A 16,679-nucleotide genomic window follows, 5' to 3' on the forward strand; every position below is an offset into this window, starting at 1 on the left:
CAGGAGAAATAAGATTAATATAAAATTTTATAGAATTATATAGGTTATGTAGTTATTATATAGAAATATAATAACTTATATTTCTACTCGAGGGGAAGAAGCAGTGCCATCTTAACGCATGTGCCTCAGAAGAAAAAACACCTCACACAAATGGGAACCAGTTGAAATTTTCGAGAATTTCGCCTGGTAGGATCTCAGAAAAATCACTCCGCCCGGGGGACTCACGAAGCTCTTAAGACGGCCCAGAGAAGAAGGTGTTACTAAGCAAAAATAGGTAGCCCAGAACCAGGAGGCAGGCCCGTAGCCAGAAATTTCGTTCGGGGGGGGGGGGGGGTCAGCAAAGTGGATATGAAGCATAGATACAATAGATTTGGTCATCTTTTTCCCCTTTTTTCGGTCATTTTCTCACATTTCAGGGGGGACCAGACCTCCCTGTCCCTTCCGCTACGGCTTTGCCAGGAGGCGTGGGCTAAACGAATTTTTCCGCCCTTCTTCCATTCCAGCCTACCCTTTTCGTTCCTCTCCTTTATAGGAAACGTCCCCTATAAAGCAAGGAAAGTGGAACCACACTTTCGATCATTCACGCATTCTTTGGTCACTCAAATGCTTGCGTGTGCTCCAGGTGACTCGTTTGGTCATTCACATGCTTTGCACACTCACTGACCTGGTCCCTCACTCTGTAGGTCACATTTTTTGTTTTTGGTCATTCACATGATTTCTCAGGCTCCAAGTCACTCTTTTGCTGACTCGCGTGCTTGCGAATACGCTAGATAGGTCACTCACTGACCTAGTTCCTTGCAGTCTGGGCAGAGGCGAGTATATTGAAGTTATACAAATTTGGAAGCGGCCCCCTTCTCCCGTTCATTTCTCAAATTCGCCAGTCTGGGCGGGCAAGCCCCCCCCCCCTCTCCTCCTGTAAATATGTCACTGCCCAGGACCGCAATTAAATACTTTGTCAGCAGGGCAATTTGGTGTCATTCGTGTAATGTAGAAGGAACAATTAAAGCGTGAATTTGGCGCGAGGTACAAGACCCCTCCAGTTGCAACCCAATATAGCCTAAAGCCTCCTAGATATAGTACTTTCTACTTGCTCAGGACGGCAAATTTTGGATGGGTGGTGACGGGAAAATTGAAAAATATTTTGCCTACAGGCAGAAAATCCGTCAATGACCCTGCTTTCGCAATAAAACAAACACGTTCTAGGCCTATGCCATAGTCACTACGGCCATCATAATAGCATTGTGGGCCCTTGGGCAAAATGATGATCTGATGCTCTCCTACCTGACTAGAAGCACCAATCTTGTGGACGCACCGTAGCTCCAGGGGCGTAAATATTAACACACACACAATCTTTATACCTTTACTTGGGGAGATCCCAGTGAAATGATTTTCTACGTTATCATTCATCATTACGATCCTGGCCAGCACATCAATTTCCATACTTTCGAAATCATAGCATCGAATCTCATCACGTGGCCCGTTATCCACCGAGTTCCTCGGGCCATGCTCATGAATTAAGACAGCCCCCGGAATGTCAGTCACTTTATTTTCATTCTAATTTCTGAAACACACATCCCACAACACACACTTTCAGAAAAAAAATACATACATGCATTGTACTTTTGCAGAACTCGCACAGTAGGTTTTTTTAAACCATCTGAGATTTTGATTGATATATATTTTGCACATTGAAGAGAAAAAAATATCTTTCCTACTAAAACTTGTGGTTCATTACTTTCATATATTTAATTTTAAAATTAAATAACAAAAATGTTAACTTGTTTTCCCTATTCAGCATCAAGACTTGGCAGATCATTTTCTTTGAACGTCCGACGTTTTTTAAATATAGTACACTACAACGCTTAGTACGTTAATGATGCTTTTTGGCAGAACTAGACCACTGTGAAACAACACAAAAAATGCAGAAAATATATAAATGCACATTTGAAGATCTTCATTAATACTTAAGCAGGAAGCTACAGCTTCGAACTATGTTTTATTTCTGTATTCATTAATTATTATTTATCGCAAGAGAAATTGATATAAAATAAAAAGGAATAATAATAAAAGTTTAAAACATTCAATCTTTTTTTTTTTCGAAAATCTGTTCAAATAAATCAATTGCATTTATTATCATTTTTACACTTCTGTCTGATGCAACAAGAACACGTTTTCAATCTTATTTGTATATCATTTCACAAACAAAATCAAATAGATTTTATTGATCCTTCGAATTAGAGTTTCCAATCAATATATATATTGAAAACTATCAATAATCAAAATATTTCTTTTTTATGAACAAAATCAATTGTATGACAGAAAACATTGAACGTAATTCAACGAAAGAAACCACAAATAAAATTAAAAAACAATTTTCAACAAATTCAAAAGTTTCGGTTTAATTATTCTGTTTGATAATATATAGGAAGAAAAACTTCTCATACAATAATATAAAAGTACAGGACAGAACCGGAATATCCAAAAAAAAAAAGTTAAATTACACTATCTGACAGTACATACAATATTTTAAATTTTTAGTAGTATATGCATTCTTGAGGGGGAACAAAACCAAGAAAAAAAATGCATTGAGAAAAAACCATTTAATCTTCAATATTTTTCTTCACTTTCAATGCAGCCAAACAAGGCTTGTAGACACAAAGTCACAAATGCTTTTTTTTTCTTGCATTAGCGGCCACACGAATCATAATAAAAATAATGATCTGTACATATTTTGCTTTGCACAAGCCAAAAGATCTTTTCATGCCATGTAAATAAATACATTAATATTCTCTTCATCTCTACGCATGTATTTATATTCTATAAGCCATTCTATCTGTTCTTTAATCATCTTTTTCGAAGGAAGAAACATATTCTTCAAAATTTCCACCAGTTCAGTTTGTAACTGAGCACTTGTGATCTTTTTGCGCATTTTCATAATTTTCACAATTGCCTCCTGAAACAATTGAAAAGAAAGAATCTGAAGTAAATTATAATTACAAACATAATAATAGATCTTAACAGACAAAATCGTTTTAAGTAAAGAATTTTCTGTGAAAGAGAATGATCAAACATTGTATGATTTTGAAAGCTTGTTTCAATATGGTATATGGTACACATTAATTTCACCCAAGAGAACGAGGTCAATATAATAACAATAATAGTTCCAGACAGAAAAAACTACACACACACATTAAAATGTAATATAATATTATTTATAAATCGAATAGGTTACAAATATTTACTCACATGCAGTGCCATCTTAATGCACGGGGGCTCTCCCAAGCACGTTCCTCATAAGAATGAGATATAGTTGAATTTTTCTAGGCGTATGCATGTAAATTTGCCTGGCAGGGCCTCAGAAAAATCACTTGGCCTGGGGGCCCATAGTGCTCTGAAGATAGCTCTGCTACAAGGTCAAAATATTCCCAGAAAATGTGCTTTGCTCATCAGGGCTGTCTTAAGAACATCATGGTTCGAACGGATGAAGTGATTTTTCTGAGACCCCCTACCTAGCTAGAAATGCCTATCTCCAGTTTCCATACTTGCTCACTAACTTTTTAATCAGATCTCATTTTCATGAGGTCGCTCTCCACCTGATGCCCGGGTAGGCCCATGTGTTAAGATGGCACTGTTGCTCATAACTTGCATCATTCACAAGTCATGACACTCATAACCCTAGGTATAAAGTCACCCTCCACTATTCATAGTCAACTAAATACAATGTAGAGATGTTTTTTAAAAAGGAATATTTTATTCCCCGCAAGAGGTCTGAATTGTTTTCCAAAAAATCACCATATTTATATTATCTTTACTTTATCCAGGTGCATATACCTTGTAGATCATAACCTGTGTAGTGATTAACGATGATAAAATCTATTCAATTTATTTATTAAACTAAAACAAATCACAAAAATCACTACATACGCATGGAACGGACATACACATACGCGACAACATGTGACACCTCAATCAAAACACCGAGTGTCATCTCTAGACGGCTTTGACTTCTCTTCCAACCACAAGGAAAAATATATATCATATCCGGACGGCTTTAACCGATTCCCCACAGGTAGTCCCCCACCAGCGATAGCGAGAGAACTACCTGCAAGGCAACCTGAATCTGACCCGTCTACCTGAGCGGGTGGTCATGAAAGTTTGGTCCTCGTCACTGGAAGTCTGTTGATCTTTTGAAGTTATTGTTGCTTGCTGATGCTTTGAACTTGTGGTTGCTTGCTGTGAAGTTGTTGTTGCTTGCCGTGAAGTTGTTGTTGCTTGCCGTGAAGTTGTTGCTTGCTGATCGTTAGAAGTTGTCTGCTGATGCTTTGAAGTTGTTGTTTCTTGTTGATCGTTGGAAGGCTTGTGGGCATTGAAAGGCAGGTCATCACCGCAGATGTAAGCCGGTTTGACTCTGTCTATGCTTACAGATACTGGTCGACCTTTTATTAGTATTTGGAACACCTTTTCTGATCTTGACAGTACTTGGTAAGGTCCCTCGTACGGAGGTTCTAGGCCTTTCTTCACTCTGTCCGTGCGGAGGAAAACATATGAGCAAGACAGCAGGTCCTTGCTGACAAAAACAGAATGTTTTCCGTGGCGAACAGTCTGTCTTGGGCTTAAATTTTCCATGGTGGTCTTCAACTGATCAACGAAGCTTGATGGATCTGGGTGATGACGACTAGGTACGAAAAACTCTCCTGGCAGCCGTATAGGTGCACCATACACCATTTCCGCAGTTGTAGCTTGCAAGTCCTCCTTCCAGGCGGCTCGAAAACCCAACAGAATCGTAGGAAGTACTGTTACCCAGCGGTTAGTTGCGTGAGCCTTGATAGCAGACTTAAGGTCTCGATGGAAGCGTTCTACTTGACCATTTGCTTGAGGATGGTATGATGTGGTCCTCTGGCGATTGGTTCCCAAGAACTTGGTTAGAGCCTTGAACAAAAAGGACTCAAACTGGACACCTTGATCTGAGGTGATTCTGTTAGGTGAACCGAACCGAGAAACCCATCCAGAATAGAAAACCTTGGCCACGGTGTCAGCAGAGCTATCCGGCATAGGGAAGGCTTCAGGCCATTTAGAGAAGCGATCCACACAGGTGAGGCAATATGTGTAGCCTTCTGATGGAGGCAAAGGGCCTACAATATCAATGTGGACATGTTCAAACCTGGCATCAGGTGGTGAAAATTCCCCATGTGGGCTCTTCGTATGCCGACTCACTTTAGACTTCTGACAGTTAATGCATGTACGTGACCAAGTGGTCACGTCAGCCTTCAGTGCGGGCCACACGAAACGCTCTTGAACTAGTTTCACAGAGGCCTTCACTCCAGGATGTGACAGTCCATGCAAGGCAGTGAAGATGTCCCTACGCATCGAGGATGGAACCAGTGGTCGAATGCGTCCTGTAGAGACGTCACAGTACAGCTGAAGCTTCGATTCATCAACCGGAAGAGAGTGGATTTTCAAGGAAGTAGATAAAGGATTGGTGAGTAGTTGCTGAATAGCCTCATCTTTGAGTTGTTCCTCTGCCATTCGTTTGAAGTCGGTGGGAGATGGTGTGTCTATGGAAGATATGGATATCCGAGACAATGCATCTGCCACAACATTTTCTGTACCCTTGATGTGTCGGATGTCTGTGGTAAACTGGCCAATGAAATCCAAGTGTCGAAGCTGACGAGGTGAGCATTTGTCAGTAGTCTGTCTGAAGGCATATGTGAGAGGCTTCTGATCCGTGTACAGGACGAATGAATGGCCTTCAACCATGTGCCTGAAATATTTGATAGCAGAGAAAGCTGCCAACAACTCTCGATCATAGGCACTGTAATTCTTTTGTGCAGGAGATAACTTCTTGGAGTAGAACCCAAGTGGCTGCCAAGATCCTGACACACGTTGTTGCAAAGTTGCGCCCATGGCAATATCGGAAGCATCTACCACAATAGCCAAAGATGCTGCTGCCACTGGAAATGCCAAAGCTGTTGCATCTGCCAGATCCCGCTTAGACTTCAGGAATGCTTCATCGGCTTCTTTGGTCCAAACGATCTTCCTCTTATCGTTTCGCTTGGAACCCGCTAGAAATTTATACAGGAGCGCCTGCGTCTCTGCTGCTTTTGGAACGAAGCGACGATAAAAATTGAGGAGGGCCAAAAATCGTCGGAGCTCTTTGACTGTGTCTGGCTTTGGGTATTGAGCGATGACCGACACTTTCTCAGGAAGAGGTGCAACGCCAGTTGCAGAGATCAAATGACCCAAAAATCGAACTGATGGTTGCCCCAGAACACATTTAGCAGCATTGAGGCGAACTCCGAATTCGGCAAAACGTTTGAATACTTGTCGCAAATGTTCCGTGTGCTCTTCAGCGTTTGTAGATGCCACGAGAACATCGTCGAAATACGGTACACAAAAGGTGAAACCCTGCAACACCATATGTATGAACCTCTGGAATGTTGCAGCTGCATTCGATAGTCCGAAAGGCATGAAGAGAAATTCGAACAGCCCGAATGGTGTTGTTACGGCTGTTTTCGGAATATCCTCTTGTCTCACAGGGATTTGATGAAAAGCTTTTGCGAGATCTAGGGTGGAGAATATTTGTTTCCCCTCTAGCACCTGGAGACAGTCCTGGATGTGCGGAACGGGATATCTGTCAGGGATAGTTGCAGCATTTAGTCTCCTGTAGTCGCCGCATGGTCTCCAATCGCCGTTGCACTTGGGTACCATGTGCAGTGGGCTTGCCCAGCAACTTTGAGATGGTCGGCAAACTCCTTGGGCAACTAGATGATCGAATTCCCACTTGGCTGCACGCAGCTTGTCCGGTGGTAGCCTGCGAGGTTTTGATGCAACTGGCGGGCCTTTGGTCTCAATGCAGTGTTGGACGTCATGCTTAACAGCATTAAACGTTGCTACAGTCTCTGTCAGTCCAGGGAACTCGGTGAGAATTCGATGAAATTCACTATTGTCCCGGATGCATTTCACTGCTGGGGATGGTACGTCCGCACCAGCAATCTTGCAATGTGAACGAAGCTGAGTGAGTGGATCGATTAATTGACCGCGCCGAACATCTATAAGCAGTCCAAAATGCCGCAGAAAGTCAGATCCGATGATTGGACGTGAAACGGCAGCAACGATGAATGACCAATGAAATGCACGACGAAGTCCTAAGTCTAGTTTTAACAGTCGTTGACCGAAGGTGTGTATGGCAGTTCCGTTTGCAGCAAACAACTGAAGCTTGTCTGGCTGACGTCGGGAATCTTCTTTGCGTAGTGGAAGTACAGATACATCAGCGCCAGTGTCTATGAGGAACTGCACGGAAGATGACTGGTCAGACAGATATAGCCGGAAGCAGTCGAGTTTGCCGTCACTCTGAGTATCGAGTGACGGCCCAACTAGTTTCCCTGCTGGTTGAAACTGCAAGGCTGGACACATTTGGTTGCTTTTTCTTTGAAACGCCAGTGGTACCAGCAGTGCTGGTAATTTCTGTCACGACTGCTGGAACGCTGACGAGATCCTCGGCGATTTCTTGATTGGGATCGAACACGCGTTTCGAGACGCTGCAAACGGGAAGAAATGTCCATTAGAATGGTCTGCATTTGCGAAGCTTCAGCTGAAACCGCATGAATTGCAGTGGAGCTTTCCGCGGCGGCAAGTATGGCATCAGCCATTTCTGCCAATTTATCCAGGCTATCATTGGATATCGCTAGTATTTGCTGAACATTTGTAGGCAGCCGCTGGAGGAAAAGAGACTTCAAAATATCATCACTCACCCGTTGCCCAGCTTTACTTCGCATTTCCAGGAAAAGGCGTGATGGTTTCCGATCACCCAGTTGCAATCCAGAAATTAGGTCGCGCAACCGCTGTTCCTCCGAGTCCGCATACTGCGTGCACAAACGGTGTTTTAGCGTAGCGTAAGATGTTGCGGTGGGTGGGCTGGTGATAATGTCCCCGACAACAGACAGCTCCTCTGGTTGCAAGGCAGATACGATGTGATGATACTTGGTCACCTCGGCTGTCACTCCTGCCAGAAGAAACTGACTTTCCATCTGCCTAAACCAGATCTCCGGATTTGCTCGCCAAAACGGTGGAGCTTTTACGGAAACATGGGCGATCTCTGCCGAACCAGTTGCGTTTTCATCTGCCATTTTGTTTTGCTTAAATCCTTTGGTTGCCTGTCCTCTTCACAATATAGGTCACCAGTTGTAGTGATTAACGATGATAAAATCTATTCAATTTATTTATTAAACTAAAACAAATCACAAAAATCACTACATACGCATGGAACGGACATACACATACGCGACAACATGTGACACCTCAATCAAAACACCGAGTGTCATCTCTAGACGGCTTTGACTTCTCTTCCAACCACAAGGAAAAATATATATCATATCCGGACGGCTTTAACCGATTCCCCACACCTGTTTAAAAATTTTTTTTTAAAAATCAAGAGTTTTGTTGATTTTAGGTTGTTATGTTTACTCACCTGAGTCCTAAGGATTCTCAATTGCACTATACTCTCATTATCTTCTTCTTTACTTTTTTCTGTTGAAAGTTGTAATCTGCCAATAAGATTGACTTTTCCTCTTTTCTGAGACTTCCCGTTTTTACTGAAAAAACAATTTAAAAGGAAGTATAATGATTACAAATGTGATATATTGTGAATAATTTTTAAGATCAATACAGTGCAGCATGTGTGTGAAGGATCTTTTGTTTTATTTACATCAGTAAATAAAGCTTTAGAAGCAGCATGTTTCTTTTCCTCCACAACTTTTTAGATTACAAATGATATTTTAATTTGTATAACATAAAATTTCTAAGTTCCCCGACACTTTGGAACCTTCAGAAACCAGGAATCGTATTTCTTATTCAGTTTCAATTAAATATTGAGGACAAAGCCCCACCCTCTGAAACAGGCTATTAGGTCAGAATACTTGCCCACTATGTTAGTTTTCTAGAAATTTAAAATTTTTGGTGCTTGTCTCTAACAAGTTATTTTTTTTCAATCACTAGAGATGTTTCAGATGGGGGGGGGGGGGTGTCGATGGTGAAGGATGCAGAAATACAGATAACTATCAATGGCATTTTCAATGATTGTATTTATGCCATAAATGGATATACGATTGTCAACAATCAGGGAAAAAAAAGCTTGCTCTTTTTTGCCAGTGATCTCGTAATCTAGAAGGGTTCCATTTAATGTCTTCAGACCCCCCTTCTATAGACGAAGGAGTGCCCAGCTTTTAAACATTTTCTTGATCTGTATTTCTAGATTGCTTAAAAAGCAAGGTGTTGTATATAGTGTTGGTAAAAAGACAGTGCTATAAATAATATAGTCCTACACTAGTTGTGTGGGCTGCCACCATCTATGTACAAGAGCATATAATGAACTCTTTCCACTAAAATGTGTTTCTTTTCAGATATCTTGAAATTCATCATCTTCTGTCTTGACTTGCCCCATGAAACAGAGGAAAGAACAACTCTTTTTCACTTCAGGTTCTTTGTATTGTTCTTAGTATTAGAATTTTATAATAGGTGTGTTGGCAGAATGGATATCTAGTACAGTTTTTAGAATTGGAAACTGGAAGCTCCTCTTACCATCTTTTTTTTTTCTTTCTCAGGCAATGCTAAGGACTAGTTGAATTTTCAACAAATATACTCACTGATTTTTTTTTAATTTTTTTATATTCCATTGTAGGTATTACTGTGTCATAACAGTAATTTTCTGAATATCCCCGGAATTTTTCTCGAGATTTCAGGAATGGGAAATCATAAAAAATTCCAGAAAACAGGCGGGTGGAAAGTCCCAACCATAAACCATAGTATAACATGTTGCTTGCGATTGAAATAGCAATCTGAATAGTTGTCAAGAAGTACATACAGTGAAACCTAAGACTAACATTGTACGAGATGGAAATCTGTCTCAAACAGAATCAAAATATAGTCTGTTCAATGATTAGAGGTTTTATTTGCATCTTTTATAAAACGGAAATCTGTCTGAAACTGAGTATTATTTAAGTCTATTGATGTTTAGTTTCATACAAGTTTCACTGTATTTATTTTACATAATAACTCACACTATTTTTTTTATTCATAATTGAAATGTGCAAACAAACATACATATGTACAAGTATTTAATTTCATAAAAGAAATACTAACATTACTGTAAATTCCTGGTTTACCCAGAAACTAGTACTGTCACCAAAATCTTTAGCCGATTTGACTTCCGGTTCATATAATAACAACTGCCTTTTCAACTTTGGGAAGGCTACTAAGCTCTGTAGGAAGGAAAAAATAAAATGATTATTAATTTGCTATCATTCAATATACAGTCAATGCTTGACAATGGCTTTCTTCATCAAAAATGAATGTCATATTGAGAGGGTTATTATATCAAAAGTAAAACATGATAATAGTTCTATGAAAACATTTCAGACTTATCCTACCAGTCATTGTAATGGAATGATCGCAATAACGTGGGGTTGTCATAGCTGCCAACTTTTGAAAATGAAAATTCGGGAGATTTCGCGCAAACCCGTATTTTATGCTAAAACCACTCCCTAATAAATACAATAGGGATTTTTCCAAATAAAATAGGCATTTTACAAACATAAAAGTTAAAGCGTAGGGAATAAAATCCCTACTCAAAAACTGAAGTCAAATTAAAATAGGGATTTTACACACATGGAAGTTAAACCCTTGGGAATAAAATTCCTACGCAAAAAACAAGTGAAATTGGAGGCCAAAACTTCAATGATGTAAAAATAAATATTGTGTTCAATCAGAAACGCTGTGAATAAACATTCTGCGCGAATGACCCCAAAATCATCAGAAGATGAAGGAACACACCATAAATTTTTGAAGAACACTGACTTTTTGTGACACTTGCTTGATGTTTTTTTTTTCTTTCCATGACCGATGTTTATGTACATAACACTACTTGTACAAAAAGGAAAAGTCTGCCCTCTTCTGGAACGTTTGATGAAAGGAAATTCATCGGAATAAGTATCTTTAAAATTGATTAAATATATTTTTGCTTATCAGTATTCATGCTTTGTTATATTGCACGTACGTAACTTCAACAAAAGAAATTTTGATCACATGTGCATCACTATAATCTTCAATTATTATCCAGGACTATTGGCTGCTGAGCCATTTCCCTGCACGATAAGACAAACAACTTTCTTGTTACCATCAGAGGGTTTGTAAAACTTCCTTAAAAATGGAATTTCCCCATTTACGACGTGTGACGTCATTTCGAAAGGGAAAAAAAAGAGGCTTCATGCCCCACAAGAAATTCCTTAGGGATTGTTTTCACAAGTGGGGATTTTTTTTAATGAAGTAGGGAATTTTTAGGGACAATTAGGGATTTTTGTGATTTTCGTAAAAATTCGGGAGATTTAAGAACTTTTCGGGAGGTCGAGCGATGAAGCTAAAATTCGGGAGATTCCCGAAGAATTCGGGAGACTTGGCAGCTATGGGTTGTTATAACGAGCATTGACTGTGTATCATATATATGCATCACAAATTCAAAACTTATTTTTTCAAAAGATGTTACATTAATTTATAGTCTAAAAAAATAGAACAATACTAATTATTAATAATTACTTCCACATTCCATTAATAGCGAGTAATTCTACTTACCCAAAGTGTTCTCCGAAGTTCTGCATCTGGTAGCTCTGTGGCTAGTTTCAAATTTTCAAAAGTTATTCTGTCATTTGGCCTTTGATTCCAAGCAAAGAGTACGGCCATTTGAAAAGTTGTAACATCCAGATCAAATTTTCCTGCAGCATTGCTGAAAGTTATCTGCATGAAGAAAATTTATTTGTTTTTAAGGCATCTTTTCATAGGAAACAAAAACAAAAAACAAGAGTAAAAATTGACTTGATTTTCAAATGACTATGCAATAACACATGACATTTCCATAATAAACGTCAATAGAATTAAATGTTGGGGAACTCGACTCCACATTTTACATCATAATAAAAGAAATGTACTTACCTTCATCTTTTTATTTCTGTATTTATATAAAAGAATATGCTTCCATTTTTTTATTTTAAAAAAAGCAACCTCAGAGAAGTTGAAGGTCCAAAACTATTGATCAACTACATATAAAAGTACTATTATATATAGTTCACATATGTGGATGCTACTACCAACTACATATGTTCAAATACCAGTCCAAGATTTCTGAGTGTTCGTGACTGAAACTGGTCATTTAGCAATTATTTTCTAACACTTATTTACTTGTGAAATAAAAAAAACATATAAAGTGAAATCCCTTTTAATGGTCACTTTGCAGATGCATGGGGCCACCCTTGCTTTTACTGAAAAAAATATTTAAGTTTTATTTTAAAGGCTTCAATAAAAGTTCCCTTATTTAATGGTCGTTCTGCTTTTACAAATGAATTTTTTTTATCCTGCCAGTGTCCATAAAAGAGGAGTTTTACTGTATCAAGTGAAAATTGAATGTCAATGCAGCATTTGCATTGTTCTCAACACAAATATTTTTCTCTCCCTCCCCGCTGACAGTTATGGCAAGATTATGAAAGTTAGAGTAAAAACTTAAAAACAGTATTAGGAAGGTAATCCATATTTTTTCATAATTCTTCTGCTGCTACAATGAAAAGATATATCAACAAATGTCGTTTTTCAGAAGATGCTAAGTTTACAATGTTCACTTCACTTTTTATTTCTAAGCACACAAACATACACATAGATGAATTTATACATATAATGTCATATACCGTTCCATTGGACATGTGATGATGCCACTGCAATTTACGGCCATTATGTTTCTGCCGATAGAACTCTTCTACTTCAGGTATGAAGTCTTCTAGTTCTAATGGCAATGAAACTTGCACTCGTTCACTGCCTCTAGCCCATGCACCAGCATTCAAAATCTTAATGTTTATGGAATCTGCAAAAGACAATAACAAAGACCACATGCATTAATATATTTATCTCATTTTGTGTGATTTAAACTTTTTGAAAAGTGCATTATGTGAGAGTTATTACATTAAAGTATTAAAAAGTACAGCATTACATAATTAAAGACAGAGTTATGAGTCATAATCATTACTTAAGATCACCAAAAGCCATAGAAATTACAATTTTTTCTGATAGGCATGAAAAACATAATTGAATGTTCATGTGCCATTTCGATAATGTTTAAGGGAATTCTGTATCACATTCCCAGCTGGGACTGCAATCTTTGGTGGAAGCAAATAGACTGCTGGTGTATAATTTTACATACACAATCTAATTCTGTTTTAACGAATACAGTTACAGCAAAAAAAAAATCTTGTTTTGATGAACACTCTTATAATCCCCCAGATAAGTTTCCATAGGAACATTGTAGAAAACCTGGAATTCCTTTGTAGCAAAATCCCTTTATAATGAAGTGCTTCCTTTGGTCTCGTGGAGTTTGTTATAATGGGATTTTACTCTATATTTATTTATTTGTTATAATTTTTGTTGAAATTTGATATGAACTTGATGTAGCTGATAGCAAAATTTACAATGACATTATAATATCTGTTAAAATTTTAGATTTGAATTAGCATACAGCTAGCAAAATTGATCATGTCAACGTACACAGAATTTGAATGTATTATATATTTATTTATTTAAATTCTATTTTATGTTGAGAAGCAGGGAAAAGAAAAAGAAATAAGATAGCAACAATTTGAGAATTGATAGCAAAAATGTTTTACCAGCTAAACCAGCTCTATGTCTGTGGTCGTCTTTAAACTGCTGATTCAGGTCTTCACTAACTTTTATGTCTTGGAACATTCTAGCTAATTTATTTACATAATCAGCAGGCATCCCAACATCCTAGAGCAAAAAAAAAGAAATTATATTTATTAATATTCAATAGCACTTCACTTTTGTATTTCAGTTGATACTGAAGTAAAAGGTATGAAAGAACAAGATTGTTTACATGAATATATAGACCTTAGAATATAGAAAGTCAAAATTCAAATTCACATGTTGGGTATTTGTTTTCACAAACTAAAGAGGGATTTTGGAGACTTGTGAAGAAGAGAACGATGGAAGTAGTAGCACAAATAGACGAAACACGCATCAGAATAGGAAAAAAAACTGTACAATTTTTTTCTCTTTGTAATGGGATAAGAAATTGATTGCATGGTCCAAATCCTGAAGAAACGTAAATGAGCTCATTTCAACTATTCACAAAACAACAAACTATTCACAACTGTAAATGAATTGCTTTATGCAAAAAGGGCATATAAGTCCCATTTTTTGCAAAATTTAGTTTTCAACATTTCCCCACTTCAATAGGCTATATGCTTTGTGTTATATGTCAAAAGGACATCATATTGTGATGCCTGGAAAAAGCTATCCATAGCTTCAGTTTCAAAATTTATGCAGAAAATGTTGCAAGCTAAAAGACTAATCTTAGACAGGTTTTTTTTTTTGCTGTTTTCTAAAAACTAGTTTTTGTGACTAATGTTTATTTTGCACAGAGCAATTCAACTACAATTTGATGGTAAGATCAGCATTCAGTGATGTATGGACAACTCTTTGATATCAAGGGAAATATTTTCTATAACTGAATAAATACAGTCATGATCAAATTTCACATTGAACAGATCTAACTTAGATTTTATTTATTTTTATATACTCATTTACTTCAATTTTTTAGCTTCATTATTTTGATTTTAAACACTTCAAGCAGATTATATTAAGGGAAGAATTCTTTAAGTTTTTCAAAACTTTAAATGAAATCTGAGGTATTTTTCAAAATGTTTAAAATTTCTAAAAAATACATTAAATGATTAAGGCAAGTTCTTTTTTAAGGATAGGTGTAAATTATGCATAGAGAAAACAATTATTTTTCATAATATGTAATTATAAAAAAGAAATTTATATTCAAGAATATGATGTGTATAAACTCACCCTCAGCCATTCTACCATATTTTCTTCTTTTTCACTATCTGCAGATGAGTCTAAAATTAGACGACGTGTCAGATGAGCTTTGTGATACCGCATGAACACATCTTTATTCTGGACATATTTTAGCACCAACAGCTTTAGAGAAAAATAATTAGCAAAGCATCAGATACATAGATCCAAAGACAACAAAATTAACTATAAAATCTCATGGCATATAAATAGAATAAACAATTAAAGAAAATGAGAAATCTTTCACAATGCACTGTAATAATAGTCCCAGGTGTATAATCAATTTTATATCCATAACTATTAATTTCATGTAGGAGGAATATTAACACAAGTAAGGAAAATAAATTCACACAAACAAAGCATGTGTTTTTATATATGAAAAGAAATTGATATTAACTATCCACAGAAGGATCCAGATTATCTGTGTTGTGAGCTTGATTCCAACCTTAAACTACTCATTCTAAAAAATTCCACTTCAGATATATTTATCAGAAAATAACACGTTCCTAAATTATTTTTCATGCAATCAAATACAAACACAAGGGTTATAAGACAAATTGCTCAATGAGGTGGCTGAAAAAAATTGTCCATAAAACATATGGATGTCAAATATAACTAAAATATAGCAACCCAATATAAGAGCATATATCACGAAAAAAAAAAATATATATATATATTATTATGTAATACACTGCCCATAAAAGAATTATGGTTGTCTTATTTTAAGAATGGATAGCTTCAAGTCACAATCGTTTACTTAAGTGACACATTCAATTGCCACGCCGTAATGTACTTTGTTTTGCACGTTTCTCCAGCATCAAAGAGAGCTAAAAATGTTTAATCAATGGGAACAGCGCAATATCAAAACACACGATTCTCATACTCATATTCAAAGCATCCTAATGATATTTTGTTCTTAATTTTTGGACCTATCATATCTGATCCTAATCATATGCCACCATCAACCAATCACATGCGTTTTTGAAAGAACAAAGAAACCAAAAGTGTTTTTTTTGTTTTGTCAAAGAAAGAGGATCTCAGACACTTGCTCCAGGGTACATTGAGTAGTGTGGTTGTTGTAGGAGCGCTAAGGACACTAGTACTAGCTAATGAGCTTCAAGAAATTTAGTGAGAGTGCAATATTGCGATAATTTGAGCAAGTTTCGTCCTTGTGCAGTTACAGTTATGTGGAAGTGAAACTATTACACTCTTGACCAGAAAAGATATGGTAGTGTGTGATCCATTCTATTAATTGTTGTTCATTATGTAAATTTTTATTATGTTGGGGTACTGTGGGTGCCAGCATATTAAGTTGTTTGACTCGATTTATTATGCTAACTATAGAGTAAAATATTACTCTTTTTTTAAATTTAATTCTGTATCAAGATTACTTTGAGTTGAGTTTCAATTAATTGGACTAGACTTTCTCAGCCATATGTTTGCATGCCGAAAGCAAGATATCTGATTATCTTGGGTAACTCAAACCCTGTTTAATCAAGGTTCAACTGTATTTACTCTCTATGATATTTCTAAATACTTAAGAAAATGAACCGATTACATTATACAAAAATAACAATGGAAATATACTTATACATAAGTAATTATTATTTATATCTGAAAAACTTACCACTTCTTTGAGCTTAGTTTCTATTTCATCAGATGTCAGCTTCCTACTGAGTGGCGTTTTCCGCAAGAGCATATCACAGTAATTAGCAAGTAGCTCTGGACAACGAGATTCTGGTTGTGTCTTGTTGCTGGCACTGAAGGTATAG

General features: G+C 37.0%; 1 protein-coding gene across 2 annotated transcripts in view; it reads right to left on the reverse strand.

Moving 5' to 3' along the window:
• Positions 1 to 1,977: 1,977 nt before the first annotated feature.
• Cul5 (cullin 5) overlaps positions 1,978 to 16,679 on the reverse strand; it is a 34,782-nt gene continuing 20,080 nt past the window's right edge. For both annotated transcript variants that reach the window (XM_089243928.1, XM_089243929.1), the window contains exons 11-18: positions 16,535 to 16,667; positions 14,902 to 15,033; positions 13,695 to 13,815; positions 12,726 to 12,898; positions 11,623 to 11,784; positions 10,138 to 10,256; positions 8,468 to 8,591; positions 1,978 to 2,953 (exon numbers count right to left, since the gene is read on the reverse strand). In XM_089243928.1, the coding sequence (XP_089100054.1) occupies positions 2,759 to 2,953; positions 8,468 to 8,591; positions 10,138 to 10,256; positions 11,623 to 11,784; positions 12,726 to 12,898; positions 13,695 to 13,815; positions 14,902 to 15,033; positions 16,535 to 16,667 (1,159 nt within the window). In that variant the 3' untranslated portion in view covers positions 1,978 to 2,758. The remainder of the gene's footprint in view (positions 2,954 to 8,467; positions 8,592 to 10,137; positions 10,257 to 11,622; positions 11,785 to 12,725; positions 12,899 to 13,694; positions 13,816 to 14,901; positions 15,034 to 16,534; positions 16,668 to 16,679) is intronic.

Source organism: Pholcus phalangioides, unplaced genomic scaffold (assembly GCF_987345545.1).
Source record: "Pholcus phalangioides strain wild (caught in Gottingen) unplaced genomic scaffold, Ppha-v1.0 ptg000015l_1, whole genome shotgun sequence".
NCBI classification, from domain to species: Eukaryota; Metazoa; Arthropoda; class Arachnida; order Araneae; family Pholcidae; genus Pholcus; species Pholcus phalangioides.